Source organism: Schistocerca piceifrons, chromosome 8 (assembly GCF_021461385.2).
Source record: "Schistocerca piceifrons isolate TAMUIC-IGC-003096 chromosome 8, iqSchPice1.1, whole genome shotgun sequence".
NCBI classification, from domain to species: Eukaryota; Metazoa; Arthropoda; class Insecta; order Orthoptera; family Acrididae; genus Schistocerca; species Schistocerca piceifrons.
In genome coordinates this window covers 58,842,789-58,864,533 of record NC_060145.1, presented here as the reverse complement: position 1 = coordinate 58,864,533, position 21,745 = coordinate 58,842,789, and the positions used below count along the sequence as shown (strand labels likewise).

At 44.8% G+C, this 21,745-nt stretch overlaps 2 protein-coding genes across 2 annotated transcripts in view; one reads left to right on the top strand and one right to left on the bottom strand.

Moving 5' to 3' along the window:
- The window catches only part of LOC124711187 (HIV Tat-specific factor 1 homolog), a 580,556-nt gene that overhangs the window by 447,228 nt on the left and 111,583 nt on the right, over positions 1–21,745 (bottom strand). The gene's annotated exons all lie outside the window — the stretch shown is intronic.
- The window catches only part of LOC124711188 (lithostathine-1-like), an 85,656-nt gene continuing 67,139 nt past the window's right edge, over positions 3,229–21,745 (top strand). Inside the window, exon 1 of the mRNA XM_047241117.1 lies at positions 3,229–3,296. Within this exon, the coding sequence (XP_047097073.1) occupies positions 3,242–3,296 (55 nt within the window). The 5' untranslated portion in view covers positions 3,229–3,241. The remainder of the gene's footprint in view (positions 3,297–21,745) is intronic.

Genomic DNA, 21,745 nt, shown 5'->3' with positions numbered 1-21,745 from the left:
TCTCTCAATCCCCTTCTGGGTGCTTCACTTTTCTTGTTGGGCAGTGTATCTATTTAACAAGATCACAAGAGAATAAGTAGAGCGTTAACATCTCTCTTAATGTAAATGCATAACAACTTGGATGGAAGAAGCGAGTAAATTAAATATATAGTTTTGGGGTAACATTTTAATCAACATTAGGTACCGTTGTCCAAGATAACGATGCTTTTCTTTCGATACTTTTCTTACGATACTACTTATGAGCAAAGTATTGATACTTTTAGTTCTATACCGTCTCACTATCCGAAAAATCCCGCTTATTTTAAGAAATACAGCAACCAGGCACTTTTTATGTAGTTGTATTTATGCCAATGCGTGTTTCGGGCTTTCTTCAACTGACGTAATACAAATTCAATCTCCATTTATTACATGTATTACGCTAAGTGAAGATGGGTGAAAGCCTCCAACGCCTACAAGCACGGACAAAAATACACATTCGGCTGGTTGCTGTATATCTTAATCCTCTGACTACTATCGGGACGTATGTCTCGCACGATAGGTTATCAAAGCGGCAATTAGAATTTGTTGCATGTTATTGCTATTTATTCAAAAAATGGCTATAAGCACTATGGGACTTAACATCTGAGGTCATCAGTCCTCTAGACTTAGGACTACTTAAACCTAACATAAGGACATCACACACATCAATGCCCGAGGCAGGATTCGAACCTGCGACCGTAGCAGCAGCGCGGTTCCAGACTGAAGCGCCTAGAACCGCTCTGCCACAGCGGCCGGCTTATACTGCTATTTATCAATGTCCTTATAGCGAGGACACTGATACAAGTCTACTAACGGTCAGCAGATTGCACCTGTAGCTTGTATTGCCCTCAAGTTTCACCGTTAACCCTTCTCTGCTTATTGTCACATCGAATTGGATCGCACTAGTGGATAGGTTAACCAATTACCCGATTCGCAAAATGTGCTGCCTTCGCGCCGCCCCGGACACATCGTGTCAACGACTTGCACCCAGGAATTAAAGCTTGCCACATCACAAACGAAGCCCGTATTGAGGACCAGTAGAGTGAGTTACAAACTTGGAGATATGCTCTGTCCCCTGAGGTGTATCTGTTTTCAGTATGTCTTGTAGTTCTTACGCCGTCGTCTTTTGAAGCCCTGGAGATACTTATGAACTTATGGATAACCCTGTCCACCCCCACTCCCCCTCCAACCCCCCCAGAACACGAAACAGCGAGAAATACACTCAGTCGCAAAAGTATTCGGACAGTGGGAAGTTTCACAATGAGTATTCGAGAAGCACTGACTATGAAACCCAAACATATTTATTAGCAATATAAATGCGTAACAACATTAATTACAAAAGAATTATTGTATTATTTCGTTTCCAAAACATAAATATCAGAAAAATTAACAACAAAAATGAGACATCCTGCACACCCTGCTGCTACAAAAGTATTCGGACACTGTTCAATAAATGTTGATAAGTTGTACGACGAAAATGTCAATACCTTGTGGGTCCACCTTTCATTTTCAATGCCTCCTCCAATCTCCTAAGCATACTTTCCACCAGTTTTTTCGTGAAATCTGGGCCTGTATTTGCCCATTCTTGGCGCAGTTTCTCTTTCAAGGTCTCCTTGGTATAGATGTTGTCTGCGCGGAGGGTCCGTTTCAATTTATCCCACAAATGTTCGATTGGGTTAAGGTCTAATGATTTGGGGGGGGGGGGGGGTGCAATACTTTCGGGCAATTGAAGAGCAACCACATTTGTACAATATGCGCGGTATGCTTGGGATCATTATCCTGATAAAGTTGTTCACAATACCTAGATGTCGCCCACTCTGCTTCAAATGTCCTCGCAGTATATTCAAATACGCTTCCTTGTTCATCGTATCATCAATGAACACTAAATCACCCACACCATTGCCGGACATGCATCCCCACACCATGATGCTCCCACCTCCAAGCTTTACTGTTGGTTTGAGGTTCCTGGGATTCAGCTCTTCATTGGTCTTTCGCCACACGTTTCCCTTTCCGTCGCTTTGCCACAATGTAAATTTACATTCGTCGCAAAATAGCACCTGATTCCATAAAGCCTGATCGTATTCGGCGTGTTCCCTCGCAAACTGCATACGTTTCTTCTGGTTCACTGCATTTATGAATGGCTTTCGCCGTGCCACTCGATCATGGTTCTAAGATCGTCGTAATACTCTCCGCACGGTTTCGGGATGAACTTTTATACCAAGGTCTCCCTCCACCTCACTTGCAATTCGTATGGCAGATATTTTCGGATTCTGTTGTACCTTTCGCACACTCACACGTTCATCTCTCTGTGAAAATGTCCGTGGCCGTCCTGTACTGCAACGGAATTCCAATCGGTCTTCTTATTAATGTCGTGAACTGTACTTTTCTTGATGTTCACTATTGTGGCAATTTCCCTGCAGGTTTTCCCCTTCGCGTGATGATAAACGACAAGTTGCCATTGCTCGAACGTAGAACATTTCCCTCTGCGTCCCATCGTCGACCTGCACAGGCTCGCGATACGTGTTTACTAATCATCGCTATCGTCTCGCGGGAATGTCGCACACACACTGCAGTCGCTTCACCCTCTGTGCGTCTCGGAATGAACTATTCTCTCACGTTGTCCGCCTTTGTCCGAATACTTTTGTTGCAACTTCCCATACCGTTTTCAGGAAATATTACGTAGCAGACACACGTCCAACAACAATTCTTCGAATTTGACGTGTGTTTCAAAGTGCAGTTTCTGTATTTGTTTATGCGGCAAACTGCAGAATTATGTGCCGTTACGTGCTGTCCGAATACTTATGCGACTGAGTGTATACTATTCATATTGTTACGTCTGACTAATACATTAATTAAAATAACCATACATTAATGTTTTTGAAATGAAATTGGTAATCAAGGAGTTAAAATAGTATAATCGATAGTTACGACGGTCAACAACCAGTGAAATGGACAAATTAATGTAACATCCCCATCGGAGAGGCGCGTGGCCCGTTTTCGCACAGGCCTCGGGTGCTTGCGGCGGAACCCCACGGTGGTGGCGCGGCTGTGCCTGCAGTTTTGCTCGTGCTGTAAATAGTGCTGGCGGCCGGCCAGCTCGCGCCCGCATCCCCACCACAAGACGCACAGCCAGAGGGGGGGGGGGGGGAGGGGGCGGTAACGTAGCAGAAGCCGCAGCCACGGCCGCCGCCGCCGCAGTCGCCGCCGACGCCTCGCCGCGAACATGTGGCCGTCGTCGCTGTTCGTCTCGGCGCTGCTGCTGGCCACGCGCGCCGCAGGTAACCGACACGGCAGCGCGTGTGCGCGCCGACACGTGTCCTCAACGTGTGCGCTCCTCTGTCGTCTGACGGGCACGTCCGTCCAGCGCCCACGGCTTGACTCCGCCTCGTGGAGGCGGGCGGAGTGCCTCGCTTGTTTCGTCAGTGTCGCAAACATTTCGTCGAAATGTTTTTAAAAAAGCGTAGCTGTTTGTGAAAGAATACCAGTGGCTCACCTCAGTAACCATCCTGCATCTTTACAAGTGTACGCAGAATTGTATTCGTTTTTGTTGTTGTTGTCGTCACAGTTTAATGACCCGACGATAGAGAAGTTGGGCTTAAAGTAAGGATAGGGAGGGGGACGGGCGGGGGCGGTGGTGCGAAAACACCTGTCGACTACATGAAGTATATTCGCAGTTGTCAACATGGACAACATTCAGCTGTGTAAAGGAATGATGACAGTGAAAATTTGTGTCCGGCCGGGACTCGAACCCGGATTTCCTTGCTATTAGGCTATCCAGCGCATCCAGACACAAACTTCCAAGTGTAGTCCACCATGTGTCTACAACCTGTATTTGTACCTCCATTCATCCCCGTTCACGGGAGACATTTTAATTGAAAGTCCGAAGGGACATTGCATCGTATTTCTGAACGAAATCACTGCAATACTGCCTTTATCCGTCGACACCGGGCAAACGACTTTCAAGTACAATGTCTCGCTTATACGGAAATATACATAATGGATGTACGAGTACAAGTTGTAGACACGTGGCTGACGACATACGGAAGTTTGGGTCCTGACCGTGAGTCGTGCTCGGATAGCCTAACAGTAAGGCGACCGCTCGCGATAAGCGAGAAATCCACGTTCGAGTCCCAGTCCGGCACAAATTTTCATTGTCGTCATTCCATTATACAACTGAAAGTTGTCCATATTCGCATTTGTGAATACATTTCATGAATTTCGTAATGGATGTAGTTGCTTCAGTGTATGCCTTCGGACGCGTATGGAAGTCCGAAGGAACGCTCGTACTTCTGAACACAAGAGGCACTGCAAACTCGTATCGTACATCTGTCGAAGTCTTCTCTCGCCACCATCCTGGGACTTGGCCAAAGTGATATCAGAGAACCTGGAGAAACCTAAACCGGAAATCATCGGAGGGAGGTTAGGCCTAGTTGCGTGACTAGCGCTAACAACACAGCTCCCTCTCTCTTACACAGAAGTGTGCTTCAGTGTTCCTTCAGGTTAAGACTTCCCCACGCCCCCAACGTGCTTGTCGGGTGTGTTTATCTTTATTACCTTCTCATTGCGCATTCAAACTTCCTGTCGGATTAAAACCGTGTACCGACCTTGCACTCGAATTAGGAACCTTGCCTTTCGCGGGCAATGACCTTACCGACAGAGCTACCTTGGCAGCCAATGTTCCGGGTTGGAGTCCCAAACCGGGGTACAGTTTTAATCTGCCGTGAAGCTCCACAACAGCGAACAGTCCGCCGCAGAGAGATTTATTCTGAAAACTACCAACTGTCAGGTCCAGCATTTGGAGCTCGCTTCTAACGAATTACACACAAAGGTATTTCGAGAACAGAGGTTACGAAATCGCAGTACTGAATTAAATCCACCTTCACTGACAAAATGTTTATTACTTTACCATGCATTTCAAACTCTGTGCTTCCATCTTCACGTGATGTTTGGAAGTCTTACATCTGTATATTTACATAAAAGTGCCGCTATAAGTATTCGCGGTGAGTCTAATTGCAATTTTACACAAAAAACTTTATGGCATCTGAAGAGGAACCCAAAGGGTTTTGAAATGCACCCTGCAGTGGCTCTGAGCACTATGGGACTTAACATCTATGGTCATCAGTCCCCTAGAACTTAGAACTACTTAAACCTAACTAACCTACGGGCATCACACAACACCCAGTCATCACGAGGCAGAGAAAATCCCTGACCCCGCCGGGAATCGAACCCGGGAACCCGGGCGTGGGAAGCGAGAACGCTACCGCACGACCACGAGCTGCGAACACACCCTGCAGTATTAAACATTTTGTGACAGAAGGCGGGTTTCATTGCGATTGGTGTGTCATTACAAACATTCCGGCTACGGAGAAAATTAAATAAGATACTCGAGTAAAGTGTATGCCGTGAATTACAGTGTTGTTTATTTAGAGAACTAATACAGTAAAAGTACTTTTAAACTCACACTCGAGACGTAAAAACTCCTCCAACCCGTGACTCCTGTTTACTAAAGGGGCAAGACTAGGCCTGCTTCTACGACAGGTAAACCCTTTTCTAAATACAGTGACGTCCAAATAAAATACCATTAGCATAGTTGCCTGTCTGATGCTAACCACAATGCAGCCGAATCACACGTGTTCAGTCTGCTGCGTCAAACTTTAGAGAACCGCCGTCGGAGGTTCGATTCCTCCCTTGGGCATGGGTGCGTGTGTTGTCCTTAGCGTAAGTTAGTTTAAGTTAGATTAAGTAGTGTGTAAACCTAGGGACCGATAACCTTAGCAGTTTGGTCCCACAGGAACTTACCGCATATTTCCAAACTTCAGATATATTAGGGCATACAGTTCCTCACTGAATTACCCAACCACCTCCACAATTGCCTTAACGACACTAGTTCAAACGACGTGGAACGACGCCGGTATCAAGCGGATGACAGATACGAAGTACGAGATACGTCATTCACTTACAGAAAGGGTCAGTCCTACACTTGGTTAATGTCGTACAATCCGTTAACGAAATGTCCAGGAATTTACATGTGACAATTAACGAAACTGTAAGTGTAATCTGCGCATAAGTATTGTTTCGATATTTCAGTCTTCAAGGCGCCCTGTACTCAGTACAAGGGATGTACACTTGGAGGTGTTTATTCTTTTGACCGTAGTCGGCTCTCTTAGCGCATGCAATTTCACGAAACAACCGCCGGAGGACTGCCGCACGTTTAATGACACTCAGGTACTGGACAGAAACGAAATTGGGTGATAATATTACCGGGCGATACTGCCTCAATACAATGGGGGTGTACTAAGAATCGACAGATGACACAGTTTCTAACAAAAATGCGTGTTTCAAGAAAATAGCAGTTCTTCTTAGTAAATCGAACGAAGCAATTTCATTAATCGACAAATCTGATTAAATCTAGACAGAAAGAGTATGTGAAGACTGAATATGGATTGTCATTTACTTGCATGACAACATTTTCGCTATGAACTTCGCTACGTATTGTTTTTCCACAACTTTACTGTCGACCTTTAATCCATTTTCAAGTGGTTAAGATGCTGAAAACAGCACTTGTCAACATCAGTAAAATAAAATAAAAAGTGAGCTTAAATGGCTCTTGTCAGTATTCGTTATATGCACCATCGGTATGTAACAGAAAGAAACAAATCTAATTAAACAGGACTCGTGACTCCTACACATGTCAGTGACGAACTCCGTACTGGAAGAAAGCGTATCGATGGTATATTAGTGAATGCTGGCATTAGCCACGAAATCTCAAATTCCTTTTGCTTATTTTATCAATGTCGACAACTGCTGTGGTTTCAGCATCTTAACCACTTGAATTTTTTTTAAGTCGAAATTGCGATTGTAGACATTATTATAAATACTGCACTCCATGGTGGAAATGTCGTTCAAAACTTCAACGAGACTGCGAACCCAAGACAAACAGAGTTCGTCAGCTTATCTTTCGACCGCTGCATTTCTGCTACTGGCATAATGCCAGTAATTACGACGATCGCATTACGATACGACTGTGACAGAAGACCCAAAAGTAGCAGAAGATGTACTGCTTTCTTTCCGGAAAAAGAATTAGCTGTACAGAATCGACTGCGTGATTAACGAACACATGTCACATTAGCTGAAACTGTTATGGATACAACGCAGCTACCAATTTCGAAAGTGTTATTTGCGTTTATTACCCCAAAAAGGTGGCTCGCTAATTAATGTGTGTCTTCGACGAACTAACAATAACGCCAAACGGAAATTTCTTAACCGTAAATATGGCAAATGGAAAGAGAGGAGTCCGTCACACATTCCTTACCAGAACTAGGCAGCATGAAGGACAGCCAGGTTCTCCCTCTGCCACAATGGAGAATCACATCAAGTTTTGAGTGCTGACTGTACATACGGTATATAGTGTACTTGCTTTTTTCGTCGTGATAAAACGCTATCACATGGCAAAGAGCTAGTGGCACACACTGTATTTTCATGACGTCGGTGTACCGACGCCTGCATTCTCGAGTGAGCAGCCGTTCCGCGCGAGACACAAGCTGCGGACTAGAACGCGGCGGTCAGCCAGTATGCTCGGCTGTCCCGCGCAGTGGAGCCACTTGGCTGCCCGTGGCTGCGCCGGCAGATGAAAGCGGCCTCGTTTCAGAGGCGGCCGCGGGCGAAATCTGCGAACAGTGTGGTCCTTCGACGCGTCTGGCGTCGCTCTCGTCCGTGTTAACTCAGCAAACAGTCTGGATCAACACGGCGGCGAGGACGCGGGCCAACGCGAACGTTTCTTATCTGTGATGCCCAATCCGATCAGCGTGACACAGTTTCGAGGTTCGTCAATTGCGTCTCAAATGGCGTAACATACAAGCTACAAATAAAGCCGTTTTTGTCAATGTTAAATATGCAGCTTACCAGCCTCAACAAAAGCAAAACGAGGATAATGGAATGTAGTCGAATCAAGTCGGGTGATGCTGAGGGAATTAGATTAGGAAATGAGACACTTAAAGTAGTAAAGGAGTTTTGCTACTTGGGGAGCAAAATAAATGATGATGGTCGAAGTAGAGAGGATATAAAATGTAGACTGGCAATGGCAAGGAAATCGTTTCTGAAGAAGAGAAATTTGTTAACATCGAGTATAGATTTAAGTGTCAGGAAGTCGTTTCTGAAAGTATTTGTATGGAGTGTAGCCATGTATGGAAGTGAAACGTGGACGATAAATAGTTTAGACAAGTAGAGAATAGAAGCTTTTGAAATGTGGTGCTACAGAAGAATGCTGAAGATTAGATGGGTAGATCACATAACTAATGAGGAGGTACTGAATAGAGTTGGGGTGGAGAGAAATTTGTGGCATTACTTGACTAGAAGAAGGGATCGGTTGGTAGGGCATATTATGAGGCACCAAGGGATCACCAGTTTAGTATTGGAGGGCAGCGTGGAGGGTAAAAATCGTAGAGGGAGACCAAGAGATGAATACACTTAACAGATTCAGAAGGATGTAGGTTGCAGTAGGTGCTGGGAGATGAAGAACCTTGCACAGGATAGAGTAGCATGGAGAGCTGCATCAAACCAGTCTCTGGACTGAAGACCACAACAACAACAACTGTCTTGAAGCACCAAAGTAAATAGTACCCAGCACTAATTGCTTTTCTTTCGAGTCCGCTTGTAATTTCTTTTCTGAATGCAGCTACTGGCCATCAAGCTTTCTCAAATTGCACTTATCCTGCAATGAAAAGTACGAAATCTTAGAGCACTAATTTTGCTTCGCTCCTTTTACATTGCGCGGTACGTGGGAACAGCGACACAGTTTTGCTTGAGAGCTGTGGCTAACCCTGCCGTGTATCAGTTGAGTTTTAACTCAAAGAAATGTAATGAATGGAATCAATGGGAATTTAACACATGAATATGCAATGAAATTAAATATCAGTGATAATGTTTGCATAAACGCTGAACCTGCAGCGTAATCAACGTGTCGTGACATATTCATAATATAGCAGGTTCAAGCGTCACATAACGTTTTTCACTGGTGTCATTTCATCGCACTGCACATTCACACATTTTTCCCCAATTTATTCCATTGATTTCACGTCTCGAAGTTTAATTCAATTGTATATACCGGTCTTGATCACTCACACAATCTTATCGAAAGTTTCCGCACACCCAGTAGAGCAAATTTGTACGGGGCGTGTCCACCTTTCGTCTTTATGACGACTTGAACTCCGCATCCACTCTCCCGTGGCGTCGCTGTTTGCGCCACCTCAAGCGACGCTTACCATTCACTGCAGAAATATATGGCTTATGACGAGCTGCCCGAAGACTGTACCCCGTTCTTTTTAACTCGCTATGCACACTCATGTTACCTGGACTGCTGGTAGCACTTTGGAACTCGCGAGCGATTTTTTTTTTTTTTTTTTTTTTTTACAGGCACCGTCTCCTGTCTGCCTGACCTTGGTTTAGGTGTGGTTGTTTCTCTCCGTTTCCACTTCACAATCACCAGCTGTCGACTAGGGCAGCTTTAGAAGGCTTGACAGTTCCCCGACGGATCTGTTATTCGGGTGATGTCCAATGACTAGTCCACGTTGGTAGTCACTGAGGTCTCCAGATCGACCTATTGTGCTGTCACTGCTTCTCTATCTCTACTGACAACACAAACCCCCTGTCTCCTTTTATACCGGCGAGTCTGCCGTCTCTTCACATCTACGGGTCAATTCCGCATTGCAAAGAGATGTTCAAGTACTTCTGATCAGATAGTGTACCTGTATCGGGAGGTAGCGGTCTAAGCGTTACGAGAAAATCACCCATTCCGCGACTGATTATGTTTTGCCAGTATGAGGCGAGCCTTAATATAGTTTTGTTTTTTTTTTTTCAGTCGATTGCCTGGCTTGATGTCGGTCGTCACGATTTACTCTCTTGCGTTATGCTATTCAACTTATAATAGAACTTCCAGCCGAAGCTCTCAATTAATTGCTGAACATACTGCAACCTCTCTTCGACAGTTTCTGCGCTCTCTAATTCCTCCCGTACTATGGACATTACTCCATGATGTCTTAAGATGTGTTACCGTTCTGTTGCTACTTCTTGTTTTTTAGTGTGTTCCACATATTACTTTCCTCGTCAGTTCTGTAGAAAATCTCTTTTCTTTTTTTTTAATTTATCGGTCCACTGACCAGGATTCTTCTGTAGCACCATACCTCAAACGCTTTGATTCATTTCCTTTCCGGATTTGTGCAAGTACACGAATCACTACCACATAACGCTGTGCTCATATACTTCTTTTCTCAAGTTAAGGTCTAGCTATGACATTAGTAGACTTTTGGCTAAGAATACTCTCCGTCTGTGCTAGTGTCCTTATGTCGTCCTTGCTTCATACGTCACGTTTTGTTTTGCTTCCAAAGTAACAGAATTCCACCGCTTCGTCCACTACAAGATCGCCAATTTTGATGCTAACTTTTCCACCTATATTACAAGGCCAGTCAAATGAAAGCGAGAGGGAGGGCAAAAAGTAAGTACGCTGTTTATTATTTCAAGCGTAATGACCGTAACTATTAATACATATATGCCAATATGAGACAAGACGGTCACAGTACCCTCGTGAAAAAATGTTTGCGGTTGCCTACGGAATCATGATTGTACCGAGGGGTGTATCTTTTCGTCCGAAGCAAATCGATGGCGACGAATATCTTTCAAAATGGTTCAAATGGCTCTGAGCACTATGGGACTTGTCCCCTAGAACTTAGAACTAATTAAACCTAACTAACCTAAGGACATCACACACATCCATGCCCGAGGCAGGATTCGAACCTGCGACAGTAGCGGTCGCGCGGTTCCAGACTGAAGCGCCTAGAACCTCTCGGCCACAGAGGCCGGAACGAATGACTTTCTTCAGGCCTCCAAAAATATAGAAATCGCATGGGGAGAGATCGGGAGTGTATGGGGGTCGTGTAAGGGTTTCGCAGCGAAATTTCTGCAGCTGGGCCCGGCCACATGTTTCTATGGTTGTTCCTAGTTCGGCGCAGAAGTTTCCCCGCGAAGCTCTCCATATAGTCCCGATCTGCCCCCAGGCGATTTCCACATTTTTGGAGCCCTGAAGAAAGACATTCGTGGCCGCCGATTTGCTTCTGGCACAGAGTTGCACTCCTGGATACAGTCACGGTTCTGTAGGCAACCGCAACCATTTTTCTCCACGAAGGCACTAACAGTCTTGTCCCACAGCGAGATAAATGTATAAACAGTTATGGAGATTACTTTTGAAATACTAAACTGTTTAGTTACTTTTTTCGCCCTGTCTCGTTTTCACTTCGCTGCCCCTTTATATTTCTGCTTTCGCCAACACTTTCGTTTTTACTCAGCTAGCTTTCAATTTATTCCCGGTAAACTGTTCAGTTCAAGAGGTCCTGCAATTATTCGCCACTTTCATCGGGGACTTTTTGGACAACATGGTTGTGGAGAGAAGCAGCGATTAGTATGATTAATCAATAATTCAAGAACGGTCTTAATCGCATTTATTATTGTTGTAATATCGCCAACCGGTTTAAATCCGACGTAGGGGTCATCTTCTGGGCGTTTACACCATTGGTCGACTGCTGGTGGTGTCACTCCTGTCTAAATAACGGCAGGAAACTATCAAATACTACAGTTTTCTGCCGTTATGTAGAGAGGAGTGACACCTCCAGCAGTCGACCAATGGTGTAAACGCCCAGAAGATGACCCCTACGTCGGGCTGAAACCAGTTGGCGGTATTATAACAATAATAAATGCGATTAAGACTGTTCTTGAATTATTGATTCATCGGGGAATCCTACCGTCGATATCTTTTGACCCAGAATTTTAACCCGACTTCTGAACCTTATTGAGCAGCCAATAGCGGAATGGTTGTTCTGCTCGTACAGCAGCTTTTAGCCGCGGTGCTCGCGGGGGAGGAGGAAAACAAGGGAGGCGCTGGCGGCGTGGGCCGCGCCGGGCGACGCCCCCTGCAGGTGGCGCGCTGTGGCCGCCTCTTCCGCGTCTCCTCCCTCTCTCTTCTCCTCTCCTCTCCTCTCCACTCCTCTCGTCTGTCGCGCACGCAGGCACGCGGCCCGAATCGCCGACAAGCGCGACCGCACAAGCCACGGCGCCCGTGTCGCGCCTCCCTGACAAAGGCCCGCAGCAAACGCTTCCCGTCTCGCGCTGGTAAACAACACCACCCCCTCACGCTGTGCGTAAACGGCACCCAGCACTCTGTCAGTTCCCAACCATCTAAATGGAAAAACTACATTCCTCATAAGTTAATTGCCTTAAGCAGCCCCAGGGCAGTCGCTGCTATTGCTCAGAATGTCCGAATGCGCAATAATATTCCACGTGCGCGGGTTAGGTTAAGAGGCTATGCAATAACCAGTGAAGCCCCACTTTCGACTTTTTAAGGGGGATAGGACGTCAAACGGGCTGACTTGGAGCAGGAGGGGCACCATACGACATTTTAATTACCACTGTCTATACTTTTACCAATAAATTCATAAAACTTTGTCAGCATGACCAGGAAGGATTCAGAATTCACACTCATAGGAGTGGAGGTTCGAAAACATAATGAAGTAATTTTTTTTACATGTGAAATTTCATCATTTTTTTCACTTACTAATGGTAGCATTTGTTGCTATAGGTACACTTTTCTTCATGAGTAAGAGAGACGGTTCGATGAATTTTGCACAGCATACAAACCATACTTACAGGTGTATGAAACTCTAGAATTTTCCAAATCTATTAAAAACTGTGGTAAAAATTGAGGTAATTTTTGTGTTTTTTCTAAACATGAAGTTTAAAATGCAACAGATCATTCGTTTTTTCATAAATTAAATAAAGTCTAGAGTTTCATACGCCTGTAAGTATGGTATGTATGCTGTGCAAAATCCATCGAACCATCTCTCTTACTTATGAAGAAAAGTGTACCTATAGCAACAAATGCTGCCATTAGTAAGTGGAAAAATGATGAAATTTCACACGTAAAAAAATTTATTTTGTTATGTTTTCGAACTTCCACTGCAATGAGTGTGAATCCTGAATCCTTCCTGGTGATGCTGACAAAGTTTTCTGAATTTATTTGTAAAGGTATAGACACTGGAAATTAATATGTCCTGTGATGCCTCTCCTGCTCCAAGTCGGCCCGTTTGACGTCCTACCCCCCCCCCCCCTTAAAGAGTCTAACTCCCACGTATAAAAACTCATCTCCCAAACTATGTCACGTTCAACGACATAACTTTGCAGGTCTATTCAGAGGTATATTTGGACACTGCCCGCAAAATGTGCTGCGAATATAGTAGTAAAGAAGTAATAAATAAAAACGTCATGCCTGATGCGACAGTTTTACTGCATGCACAGCCAAAATGTAGTACGCGATAAACTTTCTTACTTTCATCATTTTATGGGGATGTCACCGAGGAAAAGTTTCTTAAGGGTTTGAAACTGTGCGTCAAGTTTGTTGGAAGTCGCTAAGTGCTCTCATTCTCGAACATTCCATGAATATAGTCAGGGTATTTTGTGCGCCGTGCGTTAGCTTCCTCAAGGCACACACAAAGTCTAGCCGTAATGGTTCAAATGGCTCTGAGCACGATGGGACTTAACTGCTGAGGTCATCAGTCCCCTAGAACTTAGAACTACTTAAACCTAACTAACCTAAGGACATCACACACATCCATGCCCGAGGCAGGATTCGAACCTGCGACCGTAGAGGTCTTACGGTTCCAGACTGTAGCGCCTAGAACCGCTCGGCCACAAAGGCCGGCTCTAACCGTAATGCTTGTCTTTCTGTGTTAAACTTTTAACAAAAGATCATACCTATTAACGAGTAGATTATGACAGCATTTGAAATTTTTAAATTCGTTCAGTAACTGCATGAAATTGAAAATCAAATTTTTGTTGCCCCTCGAAGCCCTTAAGCAGCCTGCAACAGGGACTGCGCACCTGTTTAGCCGTTTAGTAGTATGGATAATGAGCAGACCAATTACTTCTGAAATAATTCGCGCTAACTGTGGTTTATTTTGCCGTCTGAGGGCAGCATTGACGATAGCTTTGTCAGTCGTTCACGTGCTTCGTTCATGTACGGGCTCTGGCCTTCTTTGTGTGTCGTTGTCATGTTTATCTACTAAAATGAATTCAAAACAAGGAAGAGGATCATTCACATTAAAGTTCATCGAAATGTACTAATCGCTGCCGACGTTACAGGAGGTTAGTGCAGATGAACTGGAAAGTTAAGTATGATTCTTCTGGGTTGTCACTCGCATTATGATTTCGAGTTTTATTGGCACGCTTTGTAATTCAAATAAATATATCCCTCTCCCGTGTGTGTACATATAAAAAGACTCCGACTGAAATTTTACTCGTAAACTTCAAAGCTTCCAAAGAACTGCCAGTAACAAGGTATCGCAGCATAATACCTACATGCTGGCTTTCTGCAATTACATCACTCGTTGCACTGCTTCGTTTTTTATTCAAAGGATAACCACTTACAATAATAAATGAATGTCACACTACCGTCAACGCACAAAAGTTTTACTAATTATTTATTTAGTTCGATTTCAACACTCATCACAAATTTTCGTGGGTGAATTTTTGATGCTCCTCGCAACAGTCGCAACCACTGTCCTATTTCTGCTTGAAACAAAGTACGAGTACAGTATTAACAACAACAGTAGCGTCTTGATCGTCCGACAGTTCGAACCAGGCTAAATACTGAACAATATTATTGCACCTTTCTATTCAGCAGTCTAAGGAGAACTTCACTAATATCCGCAGAAAAGTAACCCCATGGACTGCTCCTCCAACAAATACGCCCAGAGAAGCTAAGGAATCACTCCAATAACCCTGCATAATAATGTTCACCGGACCCACTTTACGTACTGTACATTTGTTCTACAATATTCAGAAAACTCTTCTACTCGTCTTCATCAGCAGCGCGAACTTGCAAGAGTTCGTTATCTTCTTAACTTCATCTACACTTACATCTATACTTTGCGAAATCCTGTGAATTGCGTGACAAAGGGTACTTTTTTATTGTATTCGTACCATACGCTAACAAACAGAAATAAAGTTATCTAGGGTGATAATAGTCCGCTTGTTAACATACGGCGGCCAAGGCTATTTAATAGGCAGATCAGACTAGAAGAAATCACAAGCTGCAGAGAAGATATTTTTTATGGTACATGATAGGTTAGACACTCTTGCACGAAAACGAATTAATGACACACGGAAGAAACTACAATTTTTAATATAGATAAAAAATAAAAAAAGTAAACTGAAATGGGAATAACGTATTCAACAAATGGACAGTAACACCGTAACCACTTAACCAAGACGCAGTTTAGCATTACCCGTCCGGATAGCCGTGCGAATCAAAGCGCCGGTTCCAAGACGGGAAGGTGCGCCGATCCCGGATAGAATCCCACGGCGGATTAACGAAGAGGGTCGGTTTGTCGAGCAGTCTGGATGTGGTTTTTAGGCGGTTTCCTACACTCGAGTAGGTGAATACCGGGCTGGTAACGAAATCCTGTCTCAATTACATGATTCACAAACATTTAGAAAACTTTTGGTTATATTCACATGAGTAACTACACGCTGACAGATGGGGTACACACATTCCGTATGGGGGGGGGGGGGGTTAGCGGGGTAGCGACAGGAAGGGCATCTGGCCACCCCTTAAACTACCACGCCGCATCCGTTCATAACGGTTCCGATACGGGACAGAGACAAGAAAAAGGACGACGACGATAGTGACAGAATTGCTGAAGTATAAGGCAACAGATCGACGTAAAGTAGGAAAATCCCTCACCATGTGGAAGGACACCTGGATCCATCATTACACACCATAGTCAAAACGACAGTCAAAACAATGACAGAGGCTGCTGAAAGTGCACCGAAGACGGGAAAGATCAATTTGTCAGCTGGTAAGATGACGGCCGCTGTTTTCTGGGATTTCCAAGGAATAATACTGTTTTTTGGGATTCCCAAGGAATAATCCTCATGGATAACTTGGAAAAAGACAGAACCGTAACTCGACCCTATTATGCCCGCTGCTGGATCGTTTGAAACTTGCGCTGCCTGAAACACACCAAGGCTGGCACGCAAAAAAAAAAAATCTCTTTCACCAGGATAATGAACCATTCCACACATCAGTGATAACAATGGCGAAAGTGCATGAACTGCGATTTGAATTGGTTCCTCATACGCCCTGTTCACCAGATTTGGCCCAAGTGACTTCTTCCAGTTCCCTAACTGGAACCTCTGGCTTGCTGGGAAGAAATTTCCATCAAATGAGGAAGTCATACTTGCAGTCGACGAGTATTGTCCTGAGTTTGGCGGAACCTATTTTTCTGATGGGATGAAAAAGCTGGAGGACCGCTGGACCAAGTATATATCCCTCAAAGGGGACTATGTCGAAAAGTGCAGTAAGCTGTTTACGAAAAAAATATTTTTTCTTGCTTTCATCAAACCACGCTCGTAATGTCCCCTTGAGTTTCTTTGTTTCACCCCAAGCCGGCGCACCAGACGTGGAAACGGCTACACTGAGACACGTGCGCTGTCAGCTGGGTGTGCCCGCGGCCTGCTGGTTTTGTACACGGGACAGGGGTGGTTGGCGGTGCGTGTCCTGTGACTCACGCGGCGTGACGCCCCAGCTCCACGCTGCGCTATTAATTAACTCGTAGGCCGCGACGCCACAGCGTCTCACTTAACGCCGAATAAACCACTCATTACCCGCGGAAATTACGCTACAACGTGCGCGACCAATGGCCTTTTCACGCGGAAGGGAGGATGGTAATCATTTTTCGTTGCATAATTTGCTAAAGATAGGTTGGAATACGTCTGGTGACAGTTTCAGCTGCGGAGATGTCACGCCACGCCGGCTGAACGGGCTATTACTTAAAAGCGGTGCGCGAACTGCAGGAAAGGGCCCATGTGGCGATAAGATGCACAAAAAGTCATACAGCCATGTGGCCGGAAATGTGTTCCCAGGGAAGTACACCCACTTCAGGGAGCAGATCCGAGGTGCAGAACACTGTAGAACATGACCCCGGTATGAGCACCGTGCACGAGCCCGTCAGCACGGGGTACAACAGAAGACCGCGCGGAACATTCTCCACAACTGCCCACTATCTGCATCACTAACAACACGTTGAGGCCTTTTCACCTACGGAACTGCCTACGCGGCGACAGTTTCACCCCTGGAACCACACAGTTTCATTTAGTTAAACCACCTATGCCTGGGTGTCATGCAGGATCCCTCGTCTCATCCAATGTTGAGATGCTACTCCAACACAGTACGAGAGCCTTTACAGGGGGAATACTAAGCGGGCTGAGGCGTGAATAGGAATGTGGATTGAGGAGGCATGTATGCTAGTGTAGCCCGTCCAGTTAAGCAAAGCCACAAAGCCATCTGGTTAGTGAGCAGGAGACCTGGGCTCAAATCCTGACCTTGGTACAAATTTTCATTCGTCACTACAGTCTGCATACATACATCACAGATGTTTGAGACTTCTCTGGAGCCATATAGTTTCATCTGTCAGTTTTGTCGTTGTATTCGACACTGGGATTTCTGTCATCCAGCATATTCACGGATGAAACTACCTTTATGAAGGATATTATCAATTTCCAGCCGGTCGCGGTGGTCTAGCGGTTCTAGGCGCTCAGTCCGGAACCGCGCGACTGCTACGGTCGCAGGTTCGAATCCTGCCTCGGGTATGGATGTGTGTGATGTCCTTAGGTTAGTTAGGTTTAACTAGTTCTAAGTTCTAGGGGACCAATGACCTCAGAAGTTGAGTCCCATAGTGCTCAGAGCCATTTGAACCATTTGAACCATCAATTTCCACAACATCCACCCGTTGGCTACAGAGAATCTCCACGATCTGATGGCAGCGAACCATCAGCTCTGCTACAAATGTGTGGGCGGGGATTATCGGCAACGGCATCGTGGGTCCAGTCATCCTTCCACAACGCCTTACAGGGGAAGAATACCAGCCCTTCTTGCGGATGACCCTGCTCCCGTTGGCGGAAGACGTGCCTTTGGTGGTACAGAGGATGATATGGCTACTAAATGATGGTGCTTTAGCTCACTGTCCTCTTAAGTGTTGAGCTAAAACACAAGTACAGACAGAACATTTCCACTTGTTCTCGTGCGTGCTTTCAGTCACTGAAACCGATACTGTCAGGTCTTTTATCTCCAAGTGCGTTTGGAACGCATTTATGATCAAATGTCCACACGGCACCTTATCTCGTCAGGGATCGTTTGCTGCAGCATGTCTTCCCTTCCCTGTTCCATTCGCACATACAGCGAAGGAAAAATTATTGCCTCCGTTCCTCCGCAGGAGCCCCAAATCCCATTTATTCCGTCCTCACGATAGATAAATGACGGAAGGCCGTAGGATAGCTCTGCATTATGTCGGTAATGCTGTTTCCCTAAATCTCCTCAATAGCATTTTGTGAAAAATTACTTTCCTTTCCTTCCACGGATGTCCACACAGCTTCATGAAATATTTTCGTAACACTTTCATGCTGTAAATTAAATTCATTTGTATGGCCATATTGTCCGCAGTTGCTTTACAATTCCTGATCGGTGTTTTTATTCCGCTGTTGCAACTACAAGAAAATGTGTGTTCTTCTCACCATACGCGTTTCGCTTTATTGAAGTAAAGCATAATCAGCGGTCTGTAATTCGATATGTTTTCTAGATCCAAGAACAGTTCGTTAACAAATTGTTGGTTTTTATTCACGGTAATTTGTGCTCGATTTTTCTCCTGCATCACCAGGAAATACCGTCTGCTAGCACGTTTTTGGTTCCTTTCTTCATTAGATACTGATAATTGTGGTCTAATTTTACGCTGCTATGCAGAACTAAGGATTTTTGACGTTTAACACAGCACACTTCCGTACATCACTGTTCACTTTATATTTGTATACTTCTAGGCGTGTATCGTGTTTTACAGTGTTGCCAACGTTGCCACTAGTTTTTCTTTGGCAACACTACAAAACACGATACAAACTTAGAAGTACACAAATAAACAGTCAACAGAGGTGTATGAAATTGCGGCGCGTTAAACTTTCTGCATCGCAGCGTACAATTAGACCACAATTATCTGTGTCTAAAGAAGAAAGGAACCAACAATTTGCTAACGAATTGTCTTTCGACGTAGAAATCAAATTGTAAGTATCTTTAATTACAGACCACTGATGATGCTTTACTTCAATACAGCGAATCGCATGAAGAGAGAAATACATTTTCTTGTAATTGTGACGACGAAACAAAAATACCCTCACACTTTCATGCAGTTCCAAGCGATCTTTGACAAATCTGTGCAAGCCTCTGAATTACTTCGATGTTCTCTTTTTTAATATGACGTAATGGAGATCCCAAACACTAGCTGCACAAATGAACAAGTCTTGCAAACTTTCTGAATGCAGTCTTTAAAGTTGCGCCTTACTTTTCCAATGAACCGGGCTACGCAATCCCTTTCACTACAAACGACCTTAAGTGCACGTTATATTTCACATCTTTCACAACGTAACTCCTAGGTATTTAACAGCTGTGACTGAGTCGAGAAGCATATCATTAACAGCCTATTCGAACATTACAGTAATGTTTCTACTGGTCATTTGCATTAACTTACATTCGTCCACATTTTAAGCAAGCTGCTATTCATCTCACTAAGGGTAATCCTGTCCAAGTCATCCTGCATCGCCGGCCGGTGTGGCCGTGCGGTTAAAGGCGCTTCAGTCTGGAACCGCAAGACCGCTATGGTCGCAGGTTCGAATACTGCCTCGGGCATGGATGTTTGTGATGTCCTTAGGTTAGTTAGGTTTAAATAGTTCTAAGTTCTAGGCGACTGATGACCTCAGCAGTTGAGTCCCATAGTGCTCAGAGCCATTTTTTTTTCATCCTGCATCCTGCTGCGCACACTCAACAACGACACTTTCCCGTATACAACAGCGTCAGTAGCAAACGGTGTCAGATTGTTACTGATCCTATGCGGCAGATCGTTTGTGTGCCTGGAGAACGTAAGCGATCGTATCACACTTCCCTCACAGCACTAGCAAAGTGATAGCGGAAATGTACGACGCCTTGCTGTCAACGCCATTCCATTTACGGCGACAAGAAGGATAAAAGAGCAATAGTGCCGACGAAGTGTGTTAGGAAATACGGTTGGAGGAAAAAAAAGACGCCGAAGCCGAGCAAGGCGCGTGCGTCAACTGGATGCCATCCTCACAAGTCAGAGGGCGATGCGTCCTTGAGGAATTATCCACAATGAACTTCTGGTATGAAAGCGTAACTTCAGGGAGTTCCCTGTGACAAACGCTGCTCCCATTCTCACATAGTCCTCATTCTCCGTGTATCCTCTTTTCCTTGCTCAGTACATTTTATTGCTACCAGTTATTAACACACATCAAGGCATCAAAAACGGTTCAAATGGCTCTGAGCACTATGGGACATAACATTTGAGGTCATTAGTCCCCTAGAACTTAGAACTACTTCAACCTAACTAGCCTAAGGACATCACACACATCCATGACCGAGGCAGGATTCGAACCTGCGACCGTAGCAGTCGCGCGGTTCCAGACTGAAGCGCCTAGAACCGCTCGGCCACACCGGCCGGCCATCAAGACATCGTTGCGACTGCTTCCGTCACTTTCTACTTTTTTTTAAAGTAAGAAGTAATTCCATTTTAAGTGTTTGTCTAAAACCACTGTTTGTCCGTCTAACGAAAAATTTCCGACTATACAATTACGAAAGTTCCGAATGTTAAATATTGCCGACCAGTGCGACACTCCGTCGTCTGTTCAACGGCTGACTCTTTTCTCTTTTTCTACGAAATGGGTTGAGACTGTTCTTGCTAATCTAGTTTGTACACATTGGTCTCTTCCTGCACTGCTTGTAAAAGTCTATAAGGTACACATTTAAAAATAGTAATCTCTACGTTAAACTGTAATTTTTGGACTCGAATTCCATCCACAGATGAATAATGCAGTGATGAATTACATTAAATGTATCACCGCATGTGCTGGTAATTCTTTAACAGACACACTGCAATACTTGTATTGAAAATACGCGGCTTCTAGAGCAACAACGAAACACTAATCCCAGGTGATCTAAATGAGAAAGCACAATTTCCGCCACACCTTCCCTCTTGAATAACCAGCGGTCTAGATGGTGCAGTGAATCACGCAGTGGATTGGGAAATCCGGCTTCAAGTACAGGTCTAATCATCTACACTAATAAGAAGTGATCAAAAGGTTTTCGTATGAGGGCTTTGCAGTACCGTAGATGCAACGCAGCTCGATTCTGATGCGATTATACATGCATCGACATGCAGACAAGGTACTGGTGTGGCATTCATACGAGGGTTGTCCAGAAAGTAAGTTCCGATCGGTCGCGAAATGGAAACCACAGTGAAAACCAGAAACGTTTTATTTGCATCAGTTAGGTGCACCTTCCACCCACTTCTCTGCATAGTCGCCGCTCCAACTTCGAGTTTTGTCGTAGTGTTGTATCAACTTTCCAATATCCTCGTCATAGAAAGCAGCCGCCTGTGCTTTCGGCCAGTTATCTGCACTGATCTGCAGCTCGTTGTCTGTGGAAAATTTTTGTCTTCATAGCCAGCGGTTCTTGTAAGCAGAGATGAGACTCAGGGGGAGCCAATTACGGACTGTATTGAAGGTGATCAAACACTTCTCATCGGAAACGCTGCAGGAGTGTCTTCATTGCCCCTGCAGTGTGCGGCCGAGA